At 39.9% G+C, this 14,051-nt stretch overlaps 1 protein-coding gene across 12 annotated transcripts in view; it reads left to right on the forward strand.

Annotated features, from left to right (window-relative positions):
* Positions 1 to 14,051, forward strand: part of CTBP1 (C-terminal binding protein 1) — a 358,365-nt gene that overhangs the window by 329,685 nt on the left and 14,629 nt on the right. For all 12 annotated transcript variants that reach the window (XM_074951849.1, XM_074951852.1, XM_074951848.1 and 9 more), the window contains one exon: positions 7,321 to 7,535. In XM_074951849.1, coding sequence (XP_074807950.1) covers positions 7,321 to 7,535 — 215 coding nt within the window. The remainder of the gene's footprint in view (positions 1 to 7,320; positions 7,536 to 14,051) is intronic.

Below are 14,051 nucleotides of genomic sequence, written 5' to 3' on the forward strand. Positions count from 1 at the left end.
AGTTTTTTTTACCCATTGTGATAGAATTATGGAAATTGAAAATGGAAAAGAAGAGTCATGGAAGCCATCCCCTGCAGTGCTTAGATCATATTTGCTTTGTCCAAGCTTGTATGCTGAATAAGCAATACCCGTGCTAAATACAAATGTCCCCAACTCATGGGGCTTTCTCTATTTACCTTAGAAGACTACTTCAAAATCTAATAGTTTTCTCCTGATAGTTTTAATCTTTCTCTTCTTAATTTCATCCCATTACTTCTAATTACACTCCATTGTATCATGGTGAATAGTACTTCTCCATCCTTGGTGTTTATAACTCTCAAATATTTATAGGTAGTTACTTTGTTCCCCTTCCTAAATCATCGCTTAATATTTCTACCCAGTCAGTCCATCCAACAACTTATCTAATTTTGTTGTTGTTCTACCCTGAATTTCTCTACATCTTTCTGAGAATCAGACACACAGGTGCTGCAGAATCATATGAAGAGGGAGTATCACTTCCCTGTTCCATCATGGAGGCCCTTGACTAATTAGTCCAATATCAGATTAGCCTTATTTGGTGCTGTTTTACATTGCATAATCCTATTTAACTTGCTGTTCAATGCTTATTTCACCATTTCTACTTTTCCCATATTTCTCCCTCCTACTGTTGTTTTTAACATACCAGAAAGGGTCCCTCAAGATTCATAAAATATTTTCATTAGTGAATTGGATAATGGAGTGCAGAGTATGCTTATAAAAATGACACAATGAGCAAATGACACAAAGCTCGGAGGGGTTGCAAACTCTTTGGAGGACAGGATTAGAATTCAAAGTGACCTTGACAAATTAGAAAATTGGTCTGAAATCAACAAGGTGAAATTCATCGAAGACAAGTGCAGAGTACCACACCGAGGAAGGAAAAATTAAATATGCAGCTACAAAATGGGGAATAACTGGCTAGGTGTAATACTGCTGAAAAGGGATCTGGGGGTTCTAGTAGATCACAAATTGAATTTGAGTCAACAGTGTGATGCAGTTGCGACAAAGGCTAATATCATTCAGGGGTATTAACAGAAGCATCGTATGTAAGACATGGAGGAATTATCCTGCTCTGCTTGGCACTGGTGAGGCCCCAGGTAGATTACTGTGTCCAGTTCTGGGTACTACACTTCAGGAAGGATGTGGACAAACTGGGGAGAGGAGAGCAACAAAAATGATAAAAGGTTTAGGAAACCTGACTTGTGAGCAAAGATTTAAAAAAACAGGGTGTGTTTAGCCTTGAGAAAAGAAAATTGAGGCGGGACCTGATAAATCTTCAAATATGTTGCAGGCTTTTATAAAGAGAACGCTGATTATGTTCTCCATGTCCACTGACGGTAGGACAAGAAGTAAGTGGCTTAATCTGCTGCAAAGTAGATTTAGGTTAAATATTAAGAAAATCTTTCTAACTATAAGGATAGTCAAGTTCTTGAATAGGCTTCCAAAGGAGGTTGTGGAATCCTCATAATTGGGGTTAAAAAAAACAGGTTGGACAAACACCTGCAAGGGATGGTCTAAGTTTACTTGGTCCTACCTCAACGCAGAGTCTGGATTTGATGACCTGCCAAGGTTCCTTCTAGCCCTACATTTCTATGAAAGAGTGATCTATCTCTAGTTTTAGATTAAAATATATTTGCAATCTTGTTCACCAGCATATTGGCCTTAGGGTACCCTGTGTTCTGCAGAAGATGCCACTTTTCATAGCTGTCAGTTCCAGTCCTAGTTGATTTTGTCTCATCTTTGGTTTTGTTTCAGTTTATTACTGAAATGTGTTGACATCACAACTGCTGAATCATGAAAGGCTGCTATAGAAAATGCTGTGCATGTAAAATAAAGTAGTCCCAACTTCTCCTACTTCCATGTCACCTTGATGCCATTGCGAAATCCTGCTGAAGTTTCTCTCTACACCTCCAAAATGTCTTTGCCACTTTTGTCCATATTCATCCCTGGCCTCAACCACTGCAATATATTTCCACTATCATCATCTTAGCTCAACCTTCAATCATTCTAAAGTTGTCCTTTATGGATAATACAATGTGTCTGCCACATTAACCATGTCTGGGGTCTCTTAACATCCTTTCACTGACTTCTTCTTGCCTTCTTCACAAGAAATGCCCTTCCTTATTCTCACTTCCAAAGAACTCTTAAGACTAGCTCCTTCTTTTGGCTCTCCACATAGTCAGTCCTTCCAAAGCCCTAACTAATCACTTCCACACCTTTTGGTCTGGCCAAGCTGCATCACTCACTGGCCTTTTCATTTCCTTCACGCACTCTCTTTTCTCTATGCCTTCTTTCATACAAATTCCCTACTTCTGACACCTCCACTCTCGCTTGGTTTGCTGAGCCTCCTGCTGCTCATCCTTTATGTCCCTCTTTTAAAGTCGCTTCTTCCCCAAGGCCTAATAACCAGTCTCCACCCTTCCTCAGCTTGTAGTAATAATGAGAATGAGAGAAGTAAAACAAGCAAAAAGTTCACTGATCAACACTGTTTTGCTCAAAGAAAAGGAGTACTGTGGCACCTTAGAGACTAACCAGTTTATTTGAGCATAAGCTTTCGTGAGCTACAGCTCACTTCATTGGATGCATTCAGTGAAAAATACAGTGGGGAGATTTATATACATAGAGAACATGAAACAATGGGTGTAACCATACACGCTGTAACCAGAGTGATCACTTAAGGTGAGCTATTACCAGCAGGAGAGCGGGGGCGGGGAAAAAACCTTTTGTAGTGATGATCAAGGTGGGCCATTTCCAGCAGTTGACAAGAACGTCTGAGGAACAGTGGGTGGGGGGGGGGGGAGAATAAACATGGGGAAATAGTTTTACTTTGTGTAATGACACATCCACTCCCAGTCTCTATTCAAGCCTAAGTTAACTGTATCCAGTTTGCAAATTAATTCCAATTCAGCAGTCTCTCATTGGAGTCTGTTTTTGAAGTTTTTTTGTTGAAGTATTGCCACTTTTTGGTCTGTAATCGAGTGACCAGAGAGATTGAAGTGTTCTCCAAATGGTTTTTGAACGTTATAATTCTTGACGTCTGATTTGTGTCCATTCTCCCTCCCCCTCTCACCTCCCCCGCTCTCCTGCTGGTAATAGCTCACCTTAAGTGATCACTCTGGTTACAGTGTGTATGGTAACACCCATTGTTTCATGTTCTCTATGTATATAAATCTCCCCACTGTATTTTCCACTGAATGCATCTGATGAAGTGAGCTGTAGCTCACGAAAGCTTATGCTCAAATAAATTGGTTAGTCTCTAAGGTGCCACAAGTACTCCTTTTCTTTTTGCGAATACAGACTAACACAGCTGCTACTCTGAAACTGTTTTGCTCAATCACTTGCTTCTCTTGCATCCCATCTCTCATCTGCTTGTTTGTTCAGACTGTAATTTTCTCAGGCCTGGATTTTTGTTTCTCTGTATCATTAGAAAGTGTGTAGCATCTTTTGAATGCTACATAAATAATACCATATTATTCCAAGCTTTCTGTGTTACCTTATTTCTTTACCCAGAGACCAACTGGCAATCATTACAGATTCTAGAGTAGTCGTATATAGTGTCATATAATATACACTATATTATTGTGTGTGTGCGCATGCGATATCCTAAGTGAGCTGCTACATTCTGCATCAGCTTCAGTCTCTGAATGGTTTTAAGATGTAGTCCCATATAGAATATGTTAAAATAGTCTAATCTTGAGGTGACAAAGGCATGGATAATAGTAGCCAGGCTTGAATCTGAAAGAATAGGTCACAACCTCCTGGCCAGCTGCAGATGGTAAAAGCGTTTAGGTATTCCTGAAGATGAGCATAGAAGTACTTGGATTAATAGAAAGCCAATCTGGTTACTGCTACAATTATCATTTAACAGTAACTGGGAAATCACTCCTTAGTTGCAAAGTCCAAATCACCCCTTAGTTGCAAACCCTGGTGACCAGCAGCAGATGCACTCCCTCAGTCAAAGGGGATGATATTACCAGTGGCTGTTTCCTGCTTTCCATCATCCTCTTGGTCTTGTCTGGATTCAGCTTCAGACAGCTTGCTTTCACCAATGCCCCAGTCTCAGCTAGATGTTGTCTGAGGTGCTGAGTTGCATTGCCCATGTCAGACAAGGTGGCAATATACAGTTAGTATTATCTGCATACTGCAAATACCACACTCCTCAATAACGCTCTTGCTAGCCCCTTATACTTAAGAGAGGTGAACAAGGGGCGGGGGAACAGAATGTTGCCCATGCTGTCTACACTTATCATTTTGTTCAAAATGTACATCAACATTTCATTAGTAACTAATCCTTGTGGTAATTTCCTTAAATTAGATTTATTTGTTAGAAACATTTTCAGGATAGAAAGGAAAGCTGTCACAGGCTGTAGAGTTGTGCTGTGTTGTTTGACGGTAATTTCAAAAGTAAACCCAAGGAAATTATAGGCAACAGGTTTAAAACAAACAAAAGGAAGTAGTTCTTCACACAACACACAGTTAACTTGTGTAACTCTTTGCCATGGGATGTTTTGAAGGCCAAAACTGTAACTGGGTTCAAAAAAAGAATTTGATAAGATCATGGAGTATAGGTCTGTCAATCACTATTAGTCAAGATGGTCGGGACACAACCCCATGCTCTGGGTATCTCTAAACCTCTGGCTGCCAGAAGTTAGGGATGGATCAGATGGGATGGATCACTTGATAATTACCCTGTTCTATTGCTTTCCTCTGAAGCATTTGGCAGTGGACATTGTCAGAAGACAGAACACTGGGCTAGATGGATCATTGGTCTCACCCAGTATGGCTGCTCTTACGTTCTTAAACTCCTGGCCGATTCATGATGCAGTCTGTTCCGTGTACAGAGATTATGGTTAAATCTGGACCATCAGTTACAGCAAACTTTTCTCACGTTAAATCATCATTGGCCAGTTTCTTCCCTCAAACACATACACATAGCTCCCGGTGATTTCAGTGGGAGGTTCCACACATGCATTAGAAGGCTCTAATATATTAGTCTACACACCAACATTGGTTGTAATCAACAGAAGGTTTCAGTTTTAAACTGGTCAGTCCGTTCCAACAGACCCACCCATAATGTATTCCAAAGGTGAGAGGTACAGGAAGATAGCACATGTAATACACTTCATTCTTTGTGAAATTATTGTTCACAAATTATGTACACTGAGCTATATAGGTCCCGAATCTTGAAAAATATTTTAATTACACTAGAAGTTTGCTATATTTCTGATTTTCATAGAATCCTAGAAATGTAGGGCTGGAAGGGACCTCAAGAAGTCATCAAGTCCAGCTCCTTGTGCTGTGGCAGGAACAAGTAAACCTAGATCATTGCTGACTGGTGTTTGTCCAACCTGTTCTGAAAAGCCTCCAGTGATTGTGATTTCACAACCTCCCTTGGAAACCTATTCCAGAGCTGAATTGTCCTTATAGTTAGAAAGTTTTTCCTAATATCCAACCTAAATCTCCCTTGCTGCATATTAAGCATTATAAACAGATGCTCAAAAGCAAACAACTAGTATACACAGTCTTTTATTTCAATATGTTTTGAAGACTTTGTCTTAAGTAGAAGTCCCAAGGGAATAGCAAACAGTACCAGTTATATTGACTGACTGCTCAATATTCTAAGTATATCCATCACCAGACACTCCAGAATTACTGTGTTCAGGTTAGATGGTCAAGAAGAAACCTCTTTTTGTGGCTTCTTGTGTTTATTCAAAAAGAAACTGAAGAACATTGGGAAATCCCTTAAAACACAGTTAGGAAAATCCCATGTCTTTCCATCTTCTTCTGTTGCATTTTGAATAGACACAGATGTTACAAAACAAAACTTTCCGTTGATATTTTTAAGACTGAGCATTGTCTTTCCTGGTGAGTCTAGTGATTCTGATACTTCTGAAATATCCTTATGTCTCAAATTCTCAACCTGATAGCTGAATGTAAAGTACAGTACCGTACAAATAGTTGTATTTCTTCAAAACATTTGTATTCCCAAACTCTCTTCACACAGAACATGCCAGTCCCGTGACCTTGATTTAGTATTACTTATCTGTGTGTTATAATAAGTGAGATAAGGACCTCCCAGTACACATGCAAGGTGGGATCCTTTCCTTAAACCAATTTAAAACATGACTTAAGGAAGTAATAAGAGTAAGAAAGGGTAAATGAGGAAGAACTAAGCAATAAGGTAGATTGTACTACTTAGATTATGAATTTATTTTAGGCTAGGGACTGTCTTTTCGTTATAGATGGGTGTACAGTGCCTACCACAGTGGGGCCTCTAGACATTACACAGTACAAGATTATCACTGCAGCTACTCAACAGGAGTAGTGCATGTTATGATGGAGCCCCTTTGTTTATGGTTTAGCTATATGGACAATGAACAAACAGAAGACCTATGGCAGGTTTCTTGTAGGCATTATAGAATAAGTCCATCATCAAGAAGGATGTAAAAGTGGAAAGTGCCATCTCAGAAAGTGCACATGGGGATGGGGGCAGGGGCAGGGCAGGTGAGCTGAAAGGATTTTAAAGACTGCATAAACTGAAAACAAGTTGGGAGGGTAGACTCATCTGCTAATAGCAATTGCAAGAATTTGAATGTTTTGAATATTGACCTGTTTTTGAAATAATCATGTTGTCACAGCTTGCTGTGTAGTGTGTCATAAATTCAGGCAGAGAGGGAACTTTAAAGAAATTATTTCGTATTAACTGAAATAGCAAACATTCACTTAACTTTTTATTCGAGCTGACTGTGCAGACATGGGGAGAAATGAGTACTTTGCAGGGATAAGGTGGGTGAGGTAATATCTTTTATTGGACCATCTTCCGTTGGTGAGAGAGAGAAGGTTTTGAGCTACATAGAGCTCTTCTTCAGGTATTACCTCACCCCCCTTGTCTCTCTCATATACCTGGGACTGGCGTGGCAACAACTACACTGCAGGGAACAGTCCGGAACATCAGTGATTTGTCGTCAGCACGTCCAGCAAATAGTGCCACCTGTTAAGCAGACCCAGGTTACCATAGGTCTCATACATTCCACCTTGTGGCATTACAGCTTGCCATTTTGTTTATATTTTATGGAGCAGTCTTGTTGCTTTGTTTTGGTCAGGGATGGCATAAACCAACCCTTAAATATAAAGCTATGTAATGAGAATTTCTAATGGGACATGGGATGTCTCTTTCCTATGTACTGTAAAATCCCATGTAAGTTTACAGCACCACGTACATGTTTTGTAACAATAATTATACAAATATGCCACTTTCTACCAAAAACATTCTCTCTTGTTTGTATGTCTGTGTCATTCTAGGACGGGTTGGGCAAGCAGTTGCACTACGTGCAAAGGCCTTTGGCTTTAGTGTTCTTTTTTATGACCCATACCTCTCAGATGGCATTGAACGTGCTCTTGGACTGCAGCGGGTGAGCACTTTACAGGACCTGCTATTTCACAGTGACTGTGTAACCCTGCACTGCAACTTGAATGAACACAATCATCATCTTATTAATGACTTCACCATTAAACAGGTAACCATCCAAACGTACCCTACAGGCTGGGTGTAGTTTTATAATTACTGACTTTCTGCAAACTGTAGAGTTTCTGTGTGTAAACATGCAAATTCAGATCTGTATTAATTTTCTCTTCCATCTGCTATTTCACTATTTGTTAAGCAGGTTAATAACTGGTTAAGAAATAGATGATATCTTATACAGTGTTATTTTTTATTCATTTTACTTGCTAATTTCTCTTTTGTTGAAATAGTGTGTCATGCTGAACACTGTTCAGATGTAGTTGCTTGATTCATTGACATTTACTTAAAAGCACTTCTGTTGTATCTTCAGGTACATACATCCTCTTTATATTAGTGACAAAAGTTGCACTTCACTTTTATACTTCAATTACAGTTTGAGTTTCTGTATCCCTAACTTAAGGATCATGACTAACTGGCGACCTCTTGTGTTAATTCCTAATGGTTGCAGAATGTTTCCCTGATAATTGCTCACACTACAGTAGTAGGTTATTTGGGGAAAATAATATATAAAATGGATTTGGTCTTGAGATGAAGCATTCTAAAATTACTAAATACTTAAAACATATCCAAGTGTAGAACTGCAGCAATTGTTCCTTTTTGGAGAAATTCAGAAGGTAAACATTTTGGTTTTTGCATTCAGTATTTATTTGCTGCCTCAAACCTTGGTGTGTCTATATAATGTATATTAAAAGGTGTAGCTTTTTTAAATGTATGAGTGTGGCAATTATATAAGTAAAAATGGTAAATTGAACGAAGAAATCATGTATGTTCATTTTGCATTGTTGATGCTCTATATACGTTTATTGTATTAATTTATTTGATACCACACAAAAGTTCTATGAAAGATATCTCTACTGAATTAAAATGATGATTGGTCGGCTTCTGAGAAATACCCAATACCTGCTATGCCCATGGACTTCACTGGGATTTCAGTATGAGTTGAGGATGCTCGAAATCTCATAGGATCGATCATGCCTTCATGTTAATGAGATGTAATAATGGATACTTTAATTGGACAATTGGCTGTATGTAGAAAAATCCAAGTACAAGATCATCTGAGTTTAAAACTCTCTCAAAAGCTAGGAAATGCAGTGTGAAGGGAGCAAGCTGTCCTCTGTCACGTCTTTGTTCTAGACTTTTGTTCTGTTCAGTATAGGTTCTTATACTACACTCATGTACATTATGATTACTCTTTCATTACGTTATCATATAATACTGAGCAGAAAAGTCTCAGTGTGTTAAGAAGCACTGTGGAGGCAAACCCCTGCACCCACATGGAGCTCCACTGAAATCACTTGGACTTCACATAGGCTCAGCAGTGCTCTAGCATTCCAGTGAATTGTGAGATTGTGTCCAACATACGTATTTTGTAAATAGGACTTATTAGTGTTGAGATATAGAAGTTGTATGTACTTTGAAAACCTGCCTGGTCTGCTGTGTACAGAAACAAAAGACATAAGCAAAAATTAAAGCTGAATGATATCTGCACATTAAAATTAAATAAGAAAGTATGTCGTTTAAATGGCATTTTGTCAAATGCATTTATATTCTTACTTATTACTCTATACTGAGAAAATAGAAATTGTAATAAAATATTAGATATGCGTTACTTCAAATAAAATGGAAGTTTGGATAAAGAGTATGAATACATTATGTTATACAGTCTTTGCTTTAACATCTGATATGGTATAAATTCATGAAAGTATTAGTTAAATTGAAAAACAAAATATTCGTAATAACATATAAAATTCACTTTATATAATATTTATATTAAATGTAGCTGTTATTCATATAGCAAATTCACAGGAGCTCCAGTCCCTATCATATTTTAGACAATATGTTCTTCAGCGGCAAGGTGAGTGAGGTAATATCTTTTTTATTGGACCAACTTCAGTTGGTGAGAGACAGACAGGCTTTCGAGCTTGTAGAGTACCTGCACTGGACGCCCATCCCACACTCTCATGATGAGCTTTTCATAGATCTGAATAAGAGCTTTGTGTGAGCTCGAAAGCTTGTCTCTCTCCAACAGAAGTTGGTCCAATAAAAGATATTACCTCACCCACTTTGTCTTTCTAATATCCACTAACATGGCTACAACATGTTATTCATCCATTTTTATTATATTTTCATTAACATTTGATGACTGTTTAAAATAATGTCATTAGTATAATTATTTGGAGATACTATTAATATTTACATAGGGTATGTCTATACTACCCGCCAGGTCAGCGGGCAGCCATCGATTCAGGGGGGATTGATTTATCATGTCTAGTCTAGACATAATAAATCAACCCCTGAACGCTCTCCCAGTGACTTCTGTACTCCGCCGCCGCGAGAGGCACAGGCAGAGTCAACGGGAGAGCGGCAGCAGTTGACTCACCATAGTGAGGACACCGCAGTGAGTAGGTCTAAGTATTTCGACTTCAGCTACGTTATTCACGTAGCTGAAGTTGCATAACTTAGATCGATTTCACCTCCCCCTCCCCCCAGTATAGACCAGGGCATAGTTACAATGCTACTAGCTGGTTTTATTGTGACAAAATATAAATTTCAGAGTAGCAGCCGTGTTAGTCTGTATTTGCAAAAAGAAAAGGAGTACTAGTGGCACCTTAGAGACTAACCAATTTATTTGAGCATAAGCTTTCGTGAGCTACAGCTCACTTCATCGGATGCATTCAGTGGAAAATACAGTGAGGAGATGTATATACACACAGAACATGAAAAAATGGGTGTTATCATACACACTGTAAGGAGAGGATAAGGAGAGTGATCACTTAAGATGAGCTATTACGAGCAGGAGAGCGCGGGGGGGGGAACCTTTTGTAGTGATAATCAAGGTGGGCCATTTCCAGCAGTTAACAGGAACGTCTGAGGAACGGTGGGGGGGGGGGAAATAAACATGGGGAAATACTTTTACTTTGTGTAATGACACATCCACTCCCAGTCTCTATTCAAGCCTAAGTTAATTGTATCCAGTTTGCAAATTAATTCCAATTCAGTAGTCTCTCGTTGGAGTCTGTTTTTGAAGTCTTTTTGTTGTAATATTGCGACCTTTAGGTCTGTCATCGAGTGACCAGAGAGATTGAAGTGTTCTCCGACTGGTTTATGAATGTTACAATTCTTGACATCTGATTTGTGTCTGTTTATTCTTTTACGTAGAGACTGTCCAGTTTGACCAATGTACATGGCAGAGGGGCATTGCTGGCACATGATGGCATATATCACATTGGTGGATGTGCAGGTGAACGAGCCTCTGATAGCGTGGCTGATGTGATTAGGCCCTAGGATGGTGTCCCCTGAATAGATATGTGGACACAGTTGGCAACGGGCTTTGTTGCAAGGATAGGTTCCTGGGTTAGTGGTTCTGTTGTGTGGTGTGTGGTTGCTGGTGAGTATTTGCTTCAGGTTGGGGGGCTGTCTGTAGGCAAGGACTGGCCTGTCTCCCAAGATTTGTGAGAGCGATGGGTCATCCTTCAGGATAGGTTGTAGATCCTTGATGATGTGTTGGAGAGGTTTTAGTTGGGGGCTGAAGGTGATGGCTAGTGGCGTTCTGTTATTTTCTTTGTTGGGCCTGTCCTGTAGTAGGTGACTTCTGGGTACTCTTCTGGCTCTGTCAATTTGTTTGTTCACCTCAGCAGGTGGGTATTGTAAGAATGCTTGATAGAGATCTTGTAGGTGTTTGTCTGAGAGGTTGGAGCAAATGCGGTTGTATCGTAGAGCTTGGCTGTAGACGATGGATCGTGTGGTGTGGTCTGGGTGAAAGCTGGAGGCATGTAGGTAGGAATAGCGGTCAGTAGGTTTCCGGTATAGGGTGGTGTTTATGTGACCATCGCTTATTAGCACCGTAGTGTCAAGGAAGTGGATCTCTTGTGTGGACTGGTCCAGGCTGAGGTTGATGGTGGGATGGAAATTGTTGAAATCATGGTGGAATTCATCAAGGGCTTCTTTTCCATGGGTCCAGATGATGAAGATGTCATCAATATAGCGCAAATACAGTAGGGGCATTAGGGGACGAGAGCTGAGGAAGCGTTGTTCTAAGTCAGCCATAAAAATGTTGGCATATTGTGGGGCCATGCGGGTACCCATAGCAGTGCCGCTGATTTAAAGGTATACGTTGTCCCCAAATGTGAAATAGTTATGGGTGAGGACAAAGTCACAAAGTTCAGCCACCAGGTTAGCCGTGACATTATCGGGGATACTGTTCCTGATGGCTTGTAGTCCATCTTTGTGTGGAATGTTGGTATAGAGGGCTTCTACATCCATAGTGGCCAGGATGGTGTTTTCAGGAAGATCAGCGATGGATTGTAGTTTCCTCAGGAAGTCAGTGGTGTCTCGAAGATAGCTGGACGTTCCTGTTACCTGCTGGAAATGGCCCACCTTGATTATCACTACAAAAGGTTTTCTCTCCCCCCCCCCCCCCAACTCTCCTGCTGGTAATAGCTCATCTTAAGTAATCACTCTCCTTACAGTGTGTATGATAACACCCATTTTTTCATGTTCTGTGTGTATATAAATCTCCTCACTGTATTTTCCACTGAATGCATCCGATGAAGTGATCTGTAGCTCACGAAAGCTTATGCTCAAATAAATTGCAAAATATAAATTCTTTGCTTAATTTATGAAAAAGGGTTAACCCTTCAGTGTCTTCTAATGGTTTATAATCTAATGGTATATTCCATAATTATCTAGTTGGCTTAATTTTTATGTATATAAATTATCAAATTAGCCATTATTTTTATACCTACATATGCCATAGTTGGTCTATATGTCTTCAACGATAAAATATGCCACATTATCCAGTGTTATGTGTTAATGTAATGAAAAGGTCTCATTTATATATACACAAAGGGGAAGGTCACAACCTGAACTGCTTGTTAATGGATCTTTTAAATTGAATGTCCTTGAACCTCTTTGAAAAGTTTAGGAAGGAGCCTCTCTTTCCTTGTTAGGCTGACTTATCCTCTAAATTATTTGGTGTATTGCCCAGCCAGCACATTTGGCCTTCCATCTCCTATGTAGCTCAAGTAAACTGAGTCCAGGGCAATGAGTGCTCACTGCTCTTTTTCTGAAGCAGAAATCATCTTTACCTGTTCATCACATTACAAATTCGTAAAGGAGACATTTTATTTATTGCAATATCTCTTGTATAATAATAGCAGTTACACAGGATTAATTTAGAATAGTAGAAAAGAGTCATTCCTAATATGCAACTACCGTTGCAGTTGACTGTGACTCACGTAGCTCACTCCCTCTAGAATACAGTTATACATCCACATTCTGTTTGGTTTTGATTTATCCTACTACTAGCTTTACAGCTGTATAAATAGCACTGGAGACGAAAAGTCAAGGCAGACTTTTTGTGGATGGAAAACGGATTTGAGCAGTATCCACTATGATTAAAATTTCCAAGCTCTTTAGAGGATATATAAATGTTCTACACGATACTTAAGGCCAATACGTCCTGTCACTTATGTGAGTGCTGAATCGGGCAGTGCACACGTATGCTTCCCTGGAATCCATAGATGTCCCCCGGCAGGGCTAAAGGTCTGCAGGTGAGAGGGGTCAGACCATGGTTAGAGCGAGTGGGTTGGCCAATATAGTACATGAATTCTGTTATGATCTTATCAGATATGTGTAAATCTTAGTTGTTTTGTTTCCAACCATCCTACCAAACGACTTTGAGGAGATTCCTTTCCTTGCACTTTTTCCTTTAAATACTCCTACTGTGCATCAGTTTGGCATTTCTAGCCGAGGTGTTAGTTGCAAAAGAGCGACTGATGATCCTGTAAAAATCCTTTTCCCATTTAGAATAAGTTGTTAAAGTTCATTCACTATTCAAAAATCGTGTTGTTGTTTTTGAGATGATGGGATCAGGTCAAGATGGGGACTTGGGCACCCATCTTTATTTATGACCCCTATCCTGCAAACACTTCTACAGATGCTCAGTTTGATGCATAGGAACGTATTACTCCTGGAGGGAATTCTGTGTCACTTCGCACGCGCAGAATTCATGTGCCATGCAGATTTCTTTGCTTCGCACAGAAAAATGACTTCTGATGGGGAAACAAAGGGAAGCCGCAAGAGCGGTCATGCACCGCTCTTGGTCAGTGCAGGCAGGTCAGTTCTGGCACCTGGAGCAGCCGGTAGAGACATAAATCACTGCCGGGGTGGGAAGCCTGGCAGGGCTGGGCAGTCATGCATGTGAGAGAGAAAGAGACACTCTGTCCCTCTCGCTTGCTATTGTAACATGCTCAGTGTGGAAGGGCAGGGTTTTGGGGGGGTTCTGAGGAGGTAGTTGTGGTGCAAGCTCTGTCCCCCTCAGGCAGAGCAGAATGCTTAGTGAATTGTTCCCACTGTTCTTAGTGAATTCCCCCCAGGAGTACAAAACAGGTGTAAATGTTTTAAGGCTCCTTTACATTGCCAGAGTGGTGTAAAGGACAGTATGGCCTCATAAATGCTTATGGTGCTTTAGTGATTAGAACTGGTCTAAATTTTTGGACTAAAAAAATTT

The sequence above is a fragment of the Natator depressus genome, chromosome 4 (assembly GCF_965152275.1).
Source record: "Natator depressus isolate rNatDep1 chromosome 4, rNatDep2.hap1, whole genome shotgun sequence".
In the NCBI taxonomy this organism is placed as follows: Eukaryota; Metazoa; Chordata; order Testudines; family Cheloniidae; genus Natator; species Natator depressus.